Source organism: Ovis aries, chromosome 3 (genome assembly GCF_016772045.2).
Source record: "Ovis aries strain OAR_USU_Benz2616 breed Rambouillet chromosome 3, ARS-UI_Ramb_v3.0, whole genome shotgun sequence".
NCBI classification, from domain to species: Eukaryota; Metazoa; Chordata; class Mammalia; order Artiodactyla; family Bovidae; genus Ovis; species Ovis aries.
Genome location: NC_056056.1, coordinates 129,225,909 through 129,243,895, shown reverse-complemented (window position 1 = coordinate 129,243,895; position 17,987 = coordinate 129,225,909). Strand labels below are relative to the sequence as shown.

Genomic DNA, 17,987 nt, shown 5'->3' with positions numbered 1-17,987 from the left:
ACTCCAGTGTTACTGTGGGTCCTGAATATTTTGTTTTAGCAGCTTGGTTATGGGTTGCTCAAAACAGCTTTGTTTTTCCTTGCCTCGGTGTTGCTTCACTTTTTGTGCTACATGGGAGTATGGATTGCTTTCATTATGCATGCTCTGAGAAGGTTCAGTAAGGAAAAGATGCTCTTGGGGAGTTGGCTTGGCTGTTCTGACTGTTTGCAGCTGTCTTTCTGTGAATCCGTAAAATACATAAAAGTTTAAGCTTATTTTTGCATAAATTTTGCCATGAAATTTGAAATATAAAGTGAATGTTTTTTATTTCAACATTTGTAAGTTATATCTTTATTGTATAGTTAATGTTTTCTTAATGAATGTATTAAAGTGCTTTCAGTTAAGATGCTTTACTCTTAAAGAAAAAGAGGACCTTGCATGTGAGCTGTTACTGTCTTTACTTGGGAAAATACACAGCATTATATACAGCAGATCCAGATTCTGGGTCTACCTCTGTTTCAGTCTTTTCCCCAGACCTGTTGGAAGTTACAGAATGGTACACACTTGTCATTAATAGTGGCTCACTCAAATGTTTCCCTGTAGTGCGTGAGGGTGGTGCGAATCGAAGGCTGGGAGTGGGAGCCAGTGATGGGAAGTGTTGCCCATTTTTAGGCTGGAAAAAGTTTTTCAGATGATCTTGATGTACTTCCTTTGAAAAGCATGACAGTATTCTAAAAACAAAGAAACATAGCTTTTAAAAAATTTCTTTTACAAATCTTATAAAAGAAGGAATCTTTATTTATCATGAAAGATAAAAAATCAAGATTTTTTGCTATGAAGTAGTGATGTATAAGAAAATGATCTCACCAAACCTTCACTTAACATATTAATGGGGTACCTCTAATGTGCCAGGTATTTTGGTAGATAAAGGAGATAAAAAGGTAAAGAAGATATGATCTCTATGCCAGAGAGTTTTTATTGTAGATGTTTGCAAAAAGAGTGTAGTGTGTGATTCCGCTTGAGGGGAACCGCAGGAAAACTTGAGGGGGGAGCAGCTGAGCCAGACGTTCTCTAGTGTGGTAGGAAAATGAGTACACGTAGGCAGACGCCAGTTAAACTGCAGAAGCAAAGCGGCCAGAGAGGCATGGAGGATTCTTGGAACTCTGCCTAGTATTTTACCAGTTGTCTTTCTTCCAGAGCATACGGGTTAATTTTTCTTTATGGGTTAGCCAGAATCAGAAGTGACTGTTTACCTATGTGTCACTTAAATAAGAACTTTCCTTTTAACTGAAAGAATACTTAATTCAATAGGGTATCATAAATGTCAAGTTAAGCTAAGTTCTTTGCTACAGTAGATTTGAGAAAGGATTTAGAGATAACTGAACTAAGAGTAAGGAATTTAATGCTTTTAATCTTAAGTCAGCTGTGTGTGTGTGTGTGTGTGTGTGTGTGTGTGTGTGTGTGTGTGTGTGTGTGTGTGTGAGGGAGAGAGACAGGGAGAGAGTTGGCGAGATGTTTGGAATGATTAAGGGAAATAAATATAGCTGGCTATTTTAGTTTTTTATTGTTGCTGTTTTACTGTTTGTAAGTTATCTAGCAACCTCAATTCCCATGAAGTTTAGAAAAAATAAATAGAGGAGTTTCTTAATATCCAGAATTAGTATCACAAAGTCCATGAACTAAAGATCATGTACTTTATTCACAGGACATCTTTCAGATACTCATTCTGAGTTTATTTTATGTACTTTAAAGTGAGTGATGTGGTTTTAATAAACTTTTCCCTCTTAATCTAGCCTTCCCATCCATGTCAGGCTAGGATTACTAGTCTGGCTTTGTGAGCAGAACATACCTTTGTTTTCCAAATACAGCATGGCTGTTTTATACCTCTTCTGTACCTTTGTTCATGCTTCTCTATTTGCCTTTATTTTCTGACAAGTAGATTCCTGTTTAGGTCTATTTCTAGCGACTCATATAGACATATGTCAACATAGACACATACACACATATGTATGTGTGTCTGTGGATTTTGGGGGCAGTATTAACTGCTTAATAGGCAGATTTGGATACTTACCTTGTATTCCTATAGTTCTTTATATATACTTCTGTTATACCATTGCCTGATAATGTCATCCTTACTGAGCCTTGAATCTGCCATATAATGTGAGTAAGTGATGTGAGGGTATGTTATTTGTACAGCACCCACAAAGGAGCAGAAGTAATATGTTTATTTTTAGTTTCTGTGTGTCCGGAATATTTATTACTTAGCTCAGTCTATCCCTTGGAAGGTTTTATAATCTGCAAGCTGTTAAGCTTTTCTGTTTGTTTTTTTTCCTGCCAAGTTATGCCCTGCCAGGTTCATTTGTATTTCATTAAATAGATACACAGAGTAGAAAGTATATGGTTATGTTCAAAGTACTGTACTAGTCACTAGGAAAACATAGATTAGCTTTGTTATGTTATATTATTTGTTGTTGTTGTTTAGTCTCTTAAGTCGTGTCCCAATGTTTTGCAACCCCATGGTTTGCAGCCTGCTGGGCTCCTCTGTCCATAGGATTTCCTAGGCAAGAATTCTGGAGTGAGTTGCCATTTCCTTCTCCAGAGGGATCTTCCTGACACAGGGGTCAAAGCCGCATCTCCTGCATTAGCATTCAGATTCTTTATCACTGAGCCAGTCACGTGGGAAGCCTGATGGTAATGCTGGAGGAAAAAAAGCAATATATGCAGAGGTGTGAAAGTGTGAGACACCATGGTGTGTGCAGGGAAACATAGGTACTTTAGTATAGCTGAAGCATGTTGTATAGAGTAAAAGTGTCCTGAGATTACACTGGATGGGTCACTGGGGACTACAAATGCAGGACCTCGTATACCATAACCATATAATAAGTTGTTAAGATTTTATAGGACTGTTTATTAACTTGAAGCTTTTTTAGTGTTAATTAGGGTTAGTAAGGGATTTACTGATTAGAATACTTCTCAACCGTTGCACATACTCTGTGGTAATTACAGGTAATTTATATTACCTTTTTTCCTCAATGATCAGAATGCTTCCTGTTCTTAGTTTTTGCTTATCATTCCTGTGCAGTAGATTGTAGCAGATATTGTTTTACTCTGGGGGATATTTAGAGAGATGGAGGATCTGATGGCATGTCGTCTTCTCAGCTAGACTTCTAGGTTAGAACTGACTTCTCAGATTAGAATTCTGTACTGTAGCCATTAATTTATTCGACCGAAAAGATGGTTATAAGGGTCTTAAAAAATATTTTGTAAGCTGCAACCAGGATAGGCAGTGATGTGTCCTTGTACAATACCAGAATTTAGGCTTTGCGCTGTAAATTACAACTTACTTAATGGCATTATTGGTATGAATGTTACGTTTGACTATTTTTCATAACATAGGAATGGTTATTTTGCAATACAAGATACTGTTTTGAAACCTTTTTCTACCTCTTTGTGTAGGGTTTCATATGTCCACAGTGTATGAAATCTCTTGGATCTGCTGATGAACTTTTCAAACACTATGAGGCAGTCCATGATGCTGGTAATGACTCAAGTCACGGAGGAGAAGCTTTGGCTCTGAAGCGGTACAGTATCATAGCTTTGAGGTGTAATGTAACAGATGAATGCGCGTGATATCACTCTTTAATCATGAATACTTAGTTCTTGAAGAGTACTGTTTTTATATTTTTTTATTTAAATCTACCTTCATTTAGCATAGTTTTGATCTTTTATTGTTATAATTTATTCAATCCTTGATCAATAACCAGCTATACCAACATCTATAGCATGTTTCAGAGGTTATATTTTTGATAAAGATTGTGATTTTTTTTGAAAGGTTAGAGTATATTTAGCATATTCTGCTTATTAAAGAATGATATGCTTTCTTTAAAAATTTGTCTTTTGTATTCACCAACAGCAAACAAAACATATTCTGCCTCTTAGCAATTTTATCTAACCATTTTAACAATTAAACTAAAATATAATTACTTAGAATAGGATTCAACAGTTAACTTTGCTTTTCTTCTATTGGTGAGAACTTTTGTCTTAAATTCCCGCTAAGGAAGAAAGCTTGATTTTATTCTGTTGCTATGCTGTTGCTGATTTGTTGCTAAGTTGTGTCCTGACTTTGCCAGTACATGGACTGCAGCATTGTACGCTTTCCTATCCTTCAGTTCAGTCGCTCAGTTGTGTCCGACTCTTTGCGACCCCATGAATCGCAGTACGCCAGGTCCCCCTGTCCATCACCAACTCCCAGAGTTCACTCAGACTCACGTCCATCGAGTCTGTGATGCCCTCCAACCATCTCATCCTCTGTCGTCCCCTTCTCCTCTTGCCCCCAATCCCTCCTAGCGTCAGAGTCTTTTCCAGTGAGTCAACTCTTCACATGAGGTGGCCAAAGTACTGGAGTTTCAGCTTTAGCATCATTCCTTCCAAAGAAATCCCAGGGCTGATCTCCTTCAGAATGGACTGGTTGGATCTCCTTGCAGTCCAAGGGACTCTCAAGAGTCTTCTCCAACACCACAGTTCAAACGGATCAATTCTTCAGCGCTCGGCCTTCTTCACAGTCCAACTCTCACATCCATACATGACTACTGGAAAAACCATCGCCTTGACTAGACGGACCTCACTATCTCCCAGATTCTCATGTCTATTGAGTTGGTGATGCTATCTAACCATCTCATCCTCTGCCTTCAATCCTCCTGCCCCGTCTTTCCTAGCATCAGGGTCTTTTCCAGTGAGTTGGCTCTTTGTTGCATCAGGTGGCCAAAGTATTGGAGCTTTACCATCAGTTCTTCTAATGAATATTCAGGTTTGATTTCTTTAGAATTGACTGGTTGGATCTCCTTGCAGTCCAAGGGACTCTCAAGAGTCATCTCCAGCACTATAATTAGAAAGCATCAATTCTTCAGCTCTCAGCCCTCTTTATGGTCCAACTCTCATATCTGTACGTGACTACTGGAAAAACCACAGCTTTGTCTACATGGACCTTTGTCGGCAAAGTGATGTCTCTGCTTTTAAATATGCTGTCTAGGTTTGTCATGGTTTTCTTTCCAAGGAGCAAGTGTCTTTTAATTTCATGGCTGCAGTTACTGTCCATAGTGATTTGGAGCCTGCAAAAATAAAATGTGTCAGTGTTTCCACTTTTTCCCCATCTATTTGTCATAAAGTGATGGGACCAGATACTGTGATCTTTGTTTTTTGAATGTTCAGTTTTAAGCCATCCTTTTCACTCTCCTCTTTTGCCCTCATTAAGAGGCTCTTTAGTTTCTCTTCTCTTTCTTCCATTAGGGTGGTGTCATCTGCATATCTGAGGTTGTTGATGTTTCTCCTGGCAATCTTGATTCCAGCTTGTGTTGATCCTGCCTGGCATTATACACGATGTACTCTGCATGTAAGTCAAGTAAGCAGGGTGACAGTGTACAACCTTGACACACTCTTTTCCCAGTTTTGAACCAGTCCCTTTTCCCATGTCTGGTTCTAACTGTTGCTTCATGACCTGCATACAGGTTTCTCAGCAGGTGGGTAAGGTGGTCTGGTATTCCCATCTCCTTAAGAATTTTCCAGTTTATTGTGATTCGCACAAAGGCTTTAGCATCGTCAGTGAGGCAGATGTTTTTCTGAAATTCTCTTGCTTTCTCATGATCCAATGAATGTTGGCAATACGAACTGTGATTCCTCTGCCTTATCTGAATCTAGCTTGTACATCTGGAAGTTCTTGGTTCACATGCTTTTGAAGCCTAGCTTGGAGAATTTTGAGCATTTCTTTGCTGACATGTGAAATGAGTGCAATTGACCAATAGTTTGAACAATCTTTGGCATTGCCCTTCTTTTCGATTAGAGTGATAACTGACCTTTTCCAGTCCTGTGGCCACTGCTGAGTTTTCCAAATTTGCTGGCATATTGAGTACAGTGCTTTAACATGATCAGCTTTTAGGATTTAAAATAGCTCAGCTGGAATTCCATCACCTCCACTAGTTTTGTTTATAGTAATACTTCCTAAGGCCCACTTTACTTCATACTGCAGGGTATCTGGCTCTAGGTCAGTGATCACACCATCATGGTTATCTGGGTCATTAAGACCTTTTTTGTATAGAATTATACAGAAAGATAGTCTCTGCATATATACAATATGCTTATATCTGTGTACATATAGAGAAATGTATAAATGTATATAATTACATAAAAGAGCAGTTCTACACTATCCTATACCTTTTGTTTCTGTCTGTATCTATGGATTGTTTCTTATCATTGAAGATAGTTATCTTACTCTTTTTAATAACCACATGGAATTTTACCATTCTCCTGTTGACAAGCATTCAGGCTATTTCCAGTGTTTTGTACATACAAATGTGGTGGTGGTATATGTCTTTGTGGACATATTGTTTGCATGTGTTGAAATATATCTGGAAGATATATTTCCAGAAATGGGATTTCTGGATAAAGTTTCCCTTTAAAATTTTGATAGATGCTTCCTAATTTTCTTTTGTCAATATCCTAAACTGTTCAATCTGTTAAATGTTTCAGAAGATTTTCTTTGCTAGACAGGTTACTTTCAAAAATTTATTAAGTGGCACTTTTTGAAAGATTAATTGGAGTAACTGAGTGCACCCAATTAGAAGTTGAATTAAAATTATCTTCCTTGCAATTTCATTCAATTTAATATGAGCCATTCCTATATATTGTTATTCATTCGTCTCTTCATTGTTTTGTTTTGTGCATGGAGTTGGAATATTAATAAAGAGTAGGGAAAACTTAAAACCTATACACACATTTTTATACACATATTAAGACCAAGGTTTCTCCAGTTAGCCTGTGGTTTCTCCGAATCAGATAAGTTCATAGGACCACATGGAGGGGGGAGGGGGGGAGAGGAGGGAGGGGGGGGAGAGGAGGGAGGGGGGAGAGGAGGGAGGGGGGGAGAGAGGGAAGGATGGGAACACACACACAAAATAGAGAAATGAAAACTAATGAAAGTGTCATAAAAAGGCAAATTTTAAGAGCTAAAAATAAGCAGGAATATATTATCTAGTTTTACTTTTGTATTCAGAGATTAAAGATGACACCTTAAAGTTTATCTCCATCATGAAGTGCTTCTTCTAGGTAGAAGTGATCACTATCTTTATGCTTCTGTTTTTGTTTCTACTATAGAACCAATGGCCTGTTACTCTATGTGTTTTCTTCCCCCATTAAACTGAATGACTTGAGAGTCTGGCATAGACAAGTTCTGTTGAATAATGAATTCTTTATGTATGAATGGCTTTTCTACTGTTAACCATGTTTCACAGATGAAGCTGACTTTGTTTCTTGACTCTATCTTCACTCCCATCCTAGAGAATAATTTTCCTACCAGTATGTCCCATTATGTTTTACTTTCTGATGTGCTTGTGCTGGTGTGGACTTGGTTTTCTGCTTCAGTAGAGCTGATCCTGTTCTTTTCCTTCTGTGCTGGAATCAGTGCACATGAGTATTCCCAGTCAGCTCGTTTCAGTCTTCTACCGTGGCAGTCATTGGAGTGGCATGGAGCAAGGGGAGTCCTTTTTCCTGCTGTTTATAATCCAAGAGGATAAGATATGTTCTTCCTATCTAGAAGAATAATTGCAAATGTGTTTTCTCATGGCATGTCTTCTGCATAAGGGCTTCGAGTTGTCTGCTCACCCATTGTTTGTCAGACTATTAGATGAGGGGAACAGAGGTGAGGTTTTGACAGGAAAGAGCATTTCAGACTCAGGAAACAGCAAGGAGCCAGCACTGCTACAGCCAGGTGAATGAGGGTGAGAGTGGTAAGGTAGGGACTAGATTGTGCAGATTTTTGTAGTCCTTGTTAATGAGTTTAGATTTTATGCTAACTGCAGTAGGAAGCTGTTGATGCTTATTGCTGGTAACTTAATGAGAGACCTTTTGCTTTTGTCTCAGTACTTGACAGTCAGCTTTACTCTTTCCATGATAAAAGTGTTCTTCCATTGACAGACAGTATGCTTAGGGATAAAATTATTTCCCCGAGGACTGTATATATGCCACTATATATAAAATCTATGGAATTTTTTTAAGAATTGGGAAAACTAGAATATTAATATATATTCACTAGCCATGATTTGTTAAAGCAATTAACCATTAATTCCTTTTTTCCAATTTATGTTTAGAGATGATATAACACTACTCAGACAAGAGGTCCAAGACCTACAGGCTTCACTTAAGGTAAAATAAAAATGATTATACTTGTTTATTTTCAGTGTATCCGATAAATAAAACCTTTTAAAATTTTCTGATTAAAACCTTTTCTTTCCTTAGGAAGAAAAATGGTACTCAGAAGAATTAAAGAAAGAATTAGAAAAATTTCAAGGGCTGCAGCAACAAGTAATTGCTTTTAAATACTTAAAATGTGTTAATAGACATTCATTTTCATTGTAAACAAGTGGCATGATATGAATAGCTTCCTAATTGTTTCTCTGTGCTTGTTAGCCTACATATGTGTCCTTTGAAATTCTAATGAATACAAACCAATATAACCAGTATATGGAAAGCTCAGATATAACTCCTTAAAAGTGCTCCATTAAGAATCATTTACCTATGGGACTTCCCCGAAGTGATTAAAAACTCTGTGGTTCCGCTGCAGAGGGCGCAGGTTAGATTTGTGGTCAGGGAACTAAGATCCCACATGCTCCAGTGTGGCCAAAAGGGTCATTTACCTATGGATTTTTTTTTTTTTTTCAACACCAGGCCACATTATTCTTATTTTCTGACAATATATGTAAGTGGTTAAAAAATATAGGTTCAAACAGTCGTGAAGCACTTCAAAGCACTTGTGTTTATGGCAAATTGGAAATCACTAAAATGTCTATTAGTAGGGAAAGAACTATTATTAACTGCTTATAGTTTATATTAGTGGTGATTGTTTGAAAGCATGGAAAAACTGTTGTATTCATGTTAGATTTTAAAAAACAAATAGTGTGTCTTTGTACACAGATGCATACCTACCATACAACTTTAACTTCATAAAAATTATGCAGAAAAGAACAAGAAAATCACTGTAGTATCCAAAGTGGTTATTTTGAGTGATTTCAGTTGATATCTCAGATTCATTATATATAATGTTCTTTAATGTATTTTCTAAAAAAAATTTTAACAAATTATGATTTTTATACTAAAGTTATTTTGACTTTTATATGAATATACATAAAAAATCATAGAATGATGATTTTACCAAAAATATATATGGTTTTCATTTCTGTGAATAAAAATGACATCCTTTAGCAATAGCTTTAATACTTTTATAAAATAATTAGTGATCCCTCTGCACATTATCTCAGCACATTAAGATAGCACGTGACATCTTAGCACATGACTCCCAGTTGTTTTCGCCTTTCTGTCTTTTTCCCAAAAGTTGTCACTTGGACTAGAAAAGAAAAATAAATGGATAACAAGATATCAGTCTTATTACTACTCAGCTTCTATAATTGAGGATGCATTAAAGAGGGTTTTAGTAATCTAAAATACTTAGAGTTCACTTACTCATGTTTTAGGTAGATGCCATTAACAGTCAAACATGTGCTCTATTAATATTATTTTCTGTACTTGAAAACACAGGAAGTTGTTTACTACATTTGAGATGACTATTTTAACTTTATAATAGGGACTTCCCAGATGGCACCAGTGGTAGAGGATATGCAGGATACATAAGAGATGTGGGTTGGTAAGGTCCCAGTAAGAGGGCATGGCAACCCATTCCATTATATTAACTTATGTTCTTACTGAATTTATGGAATTTAAGATGCCATCTTGGCAGAGTTCCTGAAAATTTAATATGTGAACAAATTCTTAGAGGCAGTGAGCTACAGTTAAATCATTATGCTAGACAGCCTAGTGGTATCTTAGAGATCTAGAAGGATGTGAGCAGGCCAAGATTTGATTTTCATAGAAATCTTGCCACTTACCTGACAGAATCTATTTCAGAGATTGTTTTTCATGTTGACAATTGTAATAATATAGTTTTTTCCTTTTAATACATTTGTTTATGTTTTTTGTTTTCATTGAGGAGTCCAAACCTGATGGATTAGTGGCTGATTCATCAGCAGGTAACTTAAAGCTTTTATTTTTTCATTTTCCTTCTTTCTTATCCCTTTTTTTTTCTTTTTTCTTTTCCTCTGATGCCTGCTACATGGATTTTGTTTTATGGTTTTACTTCATGGCACTGAAACAGTGAAGTTAACAGTCATAGTCTAGGTTGAGAGTGTTTATTACCTGTGAACTTTATAATTTAATCAGTTATTGAAATCTTAATCTTATTATAGTTCATTATATTCTGAAGTTACACACTTTTGAAATAATACATTAATATGGTGGTTAATGAAAGTTTAGATCTATATTAAATAGTGATGTACTTTGTTTCCTCTTGAAATTAAAAAATGAGATTAGCATCTTTATAATCTGGTCCCATCACTTCGTGGGAAATACATGGGGAAACAGTGGAAACAGTGTCAGACTTTATTTTGGGGGGCTCCAAAATCACTGCAGATGGTGACTGCAGCCATGAAATTAAAAGACGCTTACTCCTTGGAAGGAAAGTTATGACCAACCTAGATAGCATATTCAAAAGCAGAGACATTCCTTTGCCAACAAAGGTCCATCTAGTCAAGGCTATGGTTTTTCCAGTGGTCATGTATGGATGTGAGAATTGGACTGTGAAGAAAGCTGAGAGCTGAAGAATTGATGCTTTTGAACTGTGGTGTTGGAGAAGACTCTTGAGAGTCCCTTGGACTGCAAGGAGATCCAACCAGTCCATTCTGAAGGAGATCAGCCCTGGGATTTCTTTTGGAAGGAATGATGCTAAAGCTGAAACTCCAGTACTTTGGCCACCTCATGCAAAGAGTTGACTCATTGGAAAAGACTCTGATGCTGGGAGGAACTGGAGGCAGGAGGAAAAGGGGACGACAGAGAATGAGATGGCTGGATGGCATCACCGACTCGATGGACGTGAGTTTGAGTGAACTCCGGGAGTTGGTGATGGACAGGGAGGCCTGGAGTGCTGCAATTCATGGGGTCGCAAAGAGTCAGACACGACTGAGCGACTGAAGTGAACTGAACTGAATGGACTTTAACTGGCGGAATGCTCAATGAGTAATAAAAATTATATTTTGAGATTAGCTGTTATATTTAATGTCTCTTTGAAGTTTCTTTATGAGAATGAAGTAGTAAGAATTGACTGCATATTTTAATTGATTATTTTATTTAAGACCTTGATTATTCTTAAAACATTTCTAATTTCAAAACATTTCATCAGAGGCACAAAATACATTGTTTTTTTGGTCAGTTGACAGATACAGAAAAATAACTGTGAAATGTGAAATTAGAAGAATCTTTAAACAAATATTTATAAATATTTTAGCTATGACTGCAAAATATTCATTTGTTTTACATGTATGTTAACTTTGATTTGGGCCTTAAATGTGTTGGCTGTGATTAATTTTTTCTTTTTTTGAGATATGATTAATTCTTAAAATGTGAAGATACTCTGCTTGTAATTGGCTAGTAGATCATGTTGATTGTCTTTAACTACTACAGTGATTATAAGTAATAACAGTTTAGGAAATGTAATTCACATTGTATTTGAATAACTACTTTTCTGTAGAACTACAGTCTTTGGAACAACAATTAGAAGAAGCCCATACAGAAAATTTTAATATTAAGCAAATGAAAGATTTGTTTGAACAGAAAGCAGCCCAACTTGCCACTGAAATTGCAGGTAAATTAAATCAGGATTATTCTTATCCAATAAGTCAGTCTCTTTACCTTTTTGCCATTGTATATTCTATAGGGAAACAGTGTATTTTAGTGTGATAAGGCATTTGTTACAGACTGTCGTGGTGATTGCTGGCATTTAATGATAACAGAGTTGCTGTGTAAGTTATTGTATTTGTTCTCCCACCTCCTCCCTTTGAAGAACTGATTTTCACTGTAAAATTCTTCTTGAATTTTAGAGAAGTTGAATTTTCTTTTGAGGTGTGGTTAAAGATTGACAAGTAACATTTTGAAGAAGTTAAATAATGTGGTATAGATTTAACATTTGGTTATGCTAGCAATTGCATGTAATTTTTTTCAACTACATACATGCTTTTAGGTAAAATTTAGGTAAACATATGTGATTGAGTATACATTAAAATGCTAACTTAGTAATCAAGTGGATTTTATGTAGACATTTGATCATTTAAGTTTATCATTGAATATCATCAGAAGTATAATTTTATTGTGTACATTTATGCTTATCAAAGGAATGTGAATTTGAATTAGAGTGGTATTTAATTAGGCACTGGATAGACAAGAATGTATAACTTATCTTCTCTTGAGTTAATGTCATGTCATCTATGTAACTGTTCTTATTTAGATATAAAGTCAAAATATGATGAAGAAAGGAGTCTTAGAGCAGCTGCTGAACAGCAAGTGACACATCTAACAGAAGAGTTAAACAAAGAAGCAGGTGTGATTCAAGATCTAAAGACTGAACTGGTACGTTAGAAGCCATTTATTAGAGTGTACCTTACTTGAAATTGATAAATGAAATACATATGCTGATGAAATTTTTAAAAGTAGAGTTTGAATACAATGGAGGAAATAAAAATTCCCTGTAGTTTTACCACCTACATATATATATGTGTGTGTGTGTGTATAGTATGATTTTTAAAATAAGAATGGAATTTTGTGATACATTATTTATGGCATGAACATTTTTATTGTTTTTGTTTTAGTATCACCTGTCATTTTGGGTAGTTTCCATATCTGCATCTCTGATCTTACCATTCCTTGAACTTTAGTTTTGTAAATCCAGCTGCTGCTAAGTCGCTTCAGTTGTGTCCGACTCTGTGCGACCCCACAGACGGCAGCCCAACAGGCTCCCCCGTCCCTGGGATTCTCCAGGCAAGAACACTGGAGTGGGTTGCCATTTCCTTCTCCAATGCATGAAAATGAAAAGTGAAAGTAAAGTCGCTCAGTCGTGACCCCATGGACTGCAGCCCACCAGGCTCCTCCATCCATGGGATTTTCTAGGCAAGAGTACTGGAGTGGGGTGCCATTGCCTTCTGCAGTAAATCTATCTAGGACACTTCTAAAAGGAGAAGAGGGCAGCAGAGGGTGAGATGGTTAGGTAGCATTACCGACTCACTGGATATGAATCTGAGCAAACTCTGGGAAATAGTGAAGGACAGGGAAACCTGGCAGGCTGCTGCCCATGGGGTCATAAAGAATTGAACACAACTTACTGAACAACAGCAAGAAGGACACTCCTAATTGCATTTCCAGCTTTCATTTCAAATTCAGCAAGTATAGCATCAAGTCGTCATATTTCTGTCATTGATACCATATGTTTTTAACCCTCTCCCCAGGCTTAACAATCTTGGATCTGTCCTTGCTTCCTTTCTGTCCTTTATTTACCACTCAGTAAACATATGAATATGTGAATCAATTAGATTCAATCTGCAACAAACCCTAATTATGCTTATATCTGCTCCTTCATTTTATTACCAGTTTCATAGGATAAAAAAATGAAGGGATTTAGCATTAACAAGAGATTGTTATTATAAGTGGGTGTAGTTTGTGAAGGAAAGGAAAGCAATTAAAGCACTAAGGATAATTGTGTATTTGCTATTTTGTACCTTGAGTGGTAACACTTAAATATGAGAGAAAGCTCTCATTTAGCTCTATGAAAAAAGGATAAAGATTGTTGGGGGAAAACTTCTGTGTTCAATGTTTGGAATCTAGTAATTGATGTTAAAAGATTGTTTTTATTTCTTAGTAGTTAAACTATTTTAAAAATATGTGTTATTTTAAAATGTGTGTTCACTAAATAGTTTCACTGTTTTTCTTTTTTTTTTTTTTTTAATTAAAATATGTTACTTCACAGCTTCAGAGACCTGGAATAGAAGATGTTGCTGTGTTAAAGAAAGAACTGGTCCAAGTTCAAACACTAATGGATAACATGACCTTGGAACGTGAGAGAGAATCTGAAAAACTCAAAGATGAGTGCAAAAAGTTACAAACAGAATATACTAACTCAGAGGTAATGAAGTTTAGTGTACTTAAATAAGACTGATGTTAACTTGTTTAATGTGCGTTGTTGAGTGAAGCCAGCATTTTTCTGAGTGACTCAAACACTACTTGCCTTTCTTTCATCTGGTCTCAATAATATGTATATATTGTCAATATGGGCTGATAGTATTTTATCTTTGCTTTATGAAGTTGGACACTTAGAGAAGAATGTTTGCATAGAGGAGTATTACTCTGTTAATAAATAATGTATACTGTAAAAATTATATTTAAATTTGCTCTAGATTAATAAGTAGTAATTTATTTCGATTTGATACAAGTAAAGGAAGTATGATTTTGTTTTCTTCATTTGGATTACTTATGTTGCTTAGAAAAAATATTTAAGACTTATTATCTATTAGACTTGGTTTTCACTTATCAATTATTAAGTTACATGGTTGAAGGAAGTCTTAAAAATCTTCTAGTCTAACCCTCCATCCAGGAATCCCTTTATAAGTGATCTGTAACTCTTGCTATGTGCTGCAGGGGTTGTATATTTCTTCCTAAGTCAGCCATTCCGTTGAGTTGGCATTTGTTTCCCTATAATTTACATGTACTGGTTCCAGACACAGAATAAATCGTTCTTTTCCACATGAAATATTTGATGACTATTCATATTTACTCTGAATTTTCTTCTAGGATAAACATTCTCAGTTCTTCTATTTATTACAAGACTTTTGTCTGTCAATCCCTTATATAATTGTCAGCATATGACAAGTTCTAGGATATGTAGTAAATCTATTTGCTTAAAAATGCTAGCATTTGTCTTTCTTACTGTATCATAGGTATTTTTATTATAACTACTACTGTGTATAGTTCTTAAGCTCCCTTAGTTGATATAGACCTGAGTTTTTCATGTTACCGGTTTAAAAAGCTAAGTTATAGTGACATTTCAACTTGCATCTCAGATTTTTTCAGCTGATTATCTAAAAGCCACTATTCATAATTATTAATGAACTATGGAGTACAAATATTATAGATAACCCATGTCTTTCTTTTATTACTTTCTCCTGTGTCTTATCAGTGGAGGATTGGTGAAAGTTTGTTACAACACACATAGGCATGTGAGTCTTTGTAATGGTTAATATTTCAGACTTTTAAGTTGATGAACTTCAGGTGCAGATTTCCCAGACATGATCTTTGTAGCCCAGTAATAAAAGTCCCATAGATTTTCTTTTCTTTTTTTTTTTTTTTTAGTCCCATAGATTTTCAAGTAATTTTAGGGAGTTCATGAAATTATCAAAGCCAATGAAAATCTGCTAATGTGTAATCTAGGAGAGGCTGAATCAAAGAAGTTTCGTGGGAAAAAATCCCATTCAAAGGCTAGGTTAGAAATTTCTTTTAACCCTGTAAGTTAAGCATTAAGGTGGTTTTATATTTAAGGAATCTGGGCTTCAGTGAGATTAAATAACTTGTTCAAGTTCATGCACCTAATGTAAAGAAGTTAGGATTAGAACTCAAATCTGTCTTGAAGCTCAGGTCTTCCTGTATCATGTCATTTCCCATTTTTGGTAGTCTGATGATTTGTGTTAGAAGTAAATTTGTGTTATTAATCGTAACCTAATACTGTTATTGCTTTTTGCATTTTGACATATTGTATATTTGTATTGAGTATAACTTAAAATACTTTTGAGTGGTGTCCCATACCATTTCCATATGAAAAAATGACTGTCTAAATATTCCATCTCATTTGTTTTTTACTGTATTTTTAGCTTCTACTTACTCCTTAGTATATGGTGTGTATTTTATTGAAATTCAGTTTTATTTATTCTCAGTTATGTGTGTTAGTGAATTATATAACCTAAAGAACTAAAATAAAAAAATATTTTATGTATTACTGCTTTTCTGAACCTAAACATTGGCATCAGAAATAAGACAGTAAAAGGAATTAAGCTAAAAATGCAATGATTTGTTTTGTATTTCTAGTCAAGGTTCAAGATACATAATCTGATATACATTGTTAAGTATGTTCCATTCCTTTCATTAAAAATATAACCTATGAACTCGTCATTTTAAAAATCTGTTTTTAAAAGCATATGGAAAAATAACTCATTCTAAAGCATTTAAAAGTATTTTTAAATAATTTTCTTTAGATCAGAAATTAATGTTAATAAAAGTATTATTCCTATAAATCTGCACTATTGAGAAATGTCAGAGCTGTAACTTATATTTGGTGTTGTCTTTAATGCAAATGATTTTTGACGAATTTTATATATATTCCAAATATCTTCATTTGAATCCTAATTTTTAAGGAGAGCATTTACATATCTTTTAAAGATTTGCTAGTGTAAGAGGTTAGATTCAGAGGTGTGTCTGTACTTTTTATTATATGTTCAGTGTGTACTTTTGTCAGTTTTGTTTTCCATGTTTCATCCATCATTTTATTTTATTTTTTCTGCTTTCTAATGGAGATGCTTAAATTTGAGGTAATGTCTTTTTGGAAGGCTTTTAATATTAGTACTGTTTTTAATATAGTACCTTCTAGCAACATATGGCAATTTTGTGTTTTAAGACAATCTCAAACTTCAAATATGTGCTCCTTTTTTGTTTTATTAATCAAGCCAAATTTTAACCATCTTTAACATGATTATTTACTAAAAGTATTTGGCCATTAGGACAATAATTACAATCCTAAAGCACTAGCAGGAAGTATGAAATATCTTTCCTTAATTATTTTATAATTTGAAATTCTGAAATGCACATTATTTTATAGGGCCTTATATATCTGTTTCCATGTGCAGAATAGGAGAATCATTCCTCTCTAAAGTGAGTATTTTTCGAATGCCTGAGTGAAAGCATCTAGTATATATGTGGGGAGTAGAACAGTGAATAAGATACAGTGCCTGCTGTCATAAAGCTTATATTCATTTTGGAAGCCAAACAATGTGAAATAAACCAACTCACAATAGGACGTCAGCTAATCCTAAGTGCTGTGAGGAGAAACAAAGCAGGATGTGGACAGTAGTGGGGCTGGCAATAATGTGGATCAATTTTAGATAGGATGATCATGGAAGGGTATCCTCAAAGAGGACACAGGGGAGAATGACGTAAGCAAGAAGAGCAAAGACCTGGGAGCAGCATTCCCAGCAGGGAGGAGGGCAAGTGCAGAAGCCCTCTGGGCTCAGATGAGCTTGTCCTGTTCACTAGTGAGAACTGTCTGTGGCTTGCAGAACCTTCCTTTTGAATTTCACCTAAAGTGGTATCTCGATAGTGAGTGTATTTCCTTAGAAATTTTGTCTTTCTTCAATCTTAATTTTTTAAAAATAGAGCTATAATACATGACCATTGTAAAAAGTTAAAATGACTCAATGTACAGTAGAGAGGGAAAGCTTCCTGTAATTCATTCCTCTTTCTCCTCTTCCCCGTAACTAAAATTTGTCTTTAGGTGTATACTCTTCCTACATCTTTTTTCCCTTGAGTAAACTAAAAAGTTTTAAGTGCTTGCTTTTATGTTTTTAAAAATTCAAGTAAAAAAATACGTATTTAGTGTACAACAGATACATTATAAGATATAACAAATAATTGTGGATACATTTGCTTTACATTTTCTTTGTTTCTTTTGCATGTTGGACTTCATCAGCAGAATAGATACTGGATATATGTTATACATGGTTAATCTTATAATCTTTAATGTGGATTCATGGTATTTTAATGAAATATACTCAAATTTTGCATTTTAGTGCATACTTATGTGTAAAAAACTCTAGTAATTCCTTTGATAAGAGAGATTTAAATATAATTTTTCTTGTGATAAATGATTAAAGCATAGTAATTTAAAGTAGCTGGATTGTTCATGTTATTTTAATTAACATCCATAATGTTCAGTTCAGCTGCTCAGTCGTGTCCAACTCTTTGCGACCCCATGAACCACAGCATGCCAGGCCTCCCTGTCCATCACCAACTCCTGGGGTTCACCCAAACCCATGTCCGTTGAGTCG

General features: G+C 35.2%; 1 protein-coding gene across 2 annotated transcripts in view; it reads left to right on the top strand.

Moving 5' to 3' along the window:
- The window catches only part of EEA1 (early endosome antigen 1), a 129,586-nt gene that overhangs the window by 47,782 nt on the left and 63,817 nt on the right, over window positions 1-17,987 (top strand). For both annotated transcript variants that reach the window (XM_060412504.1, XM_015094597.3), the window contains exons 3-9: window positions 3,436-3,560; window positions 8,118-8,172; window positions 8,266-8,331; window positions 10,010-10,049; window positions 11,603-11,716; window positions 12,356-12,477; window positions 13,868-14,023. In XM_060412504.1, the coding sequence (XP_060268487.1) occupies window positions 3,436-3,560; window positions 8,118-8,172; window positions 8,266-8,331; window positions 10,010-10,049; window positions 11,603-11,716; window positions 12,356-12,477; window positions 13,868-14,023 (678 nt within the window). The remainder of the gene's footprint in view (window positions 1-3,435; window positions 3,561-8,117; window positions 8,173-8,265; window positions 8,332-10,009; window positions 10,050-11,602; window positions 11,717-12,355; window positions 12,478-13,867; window positions 14,024-17,987) is intronic.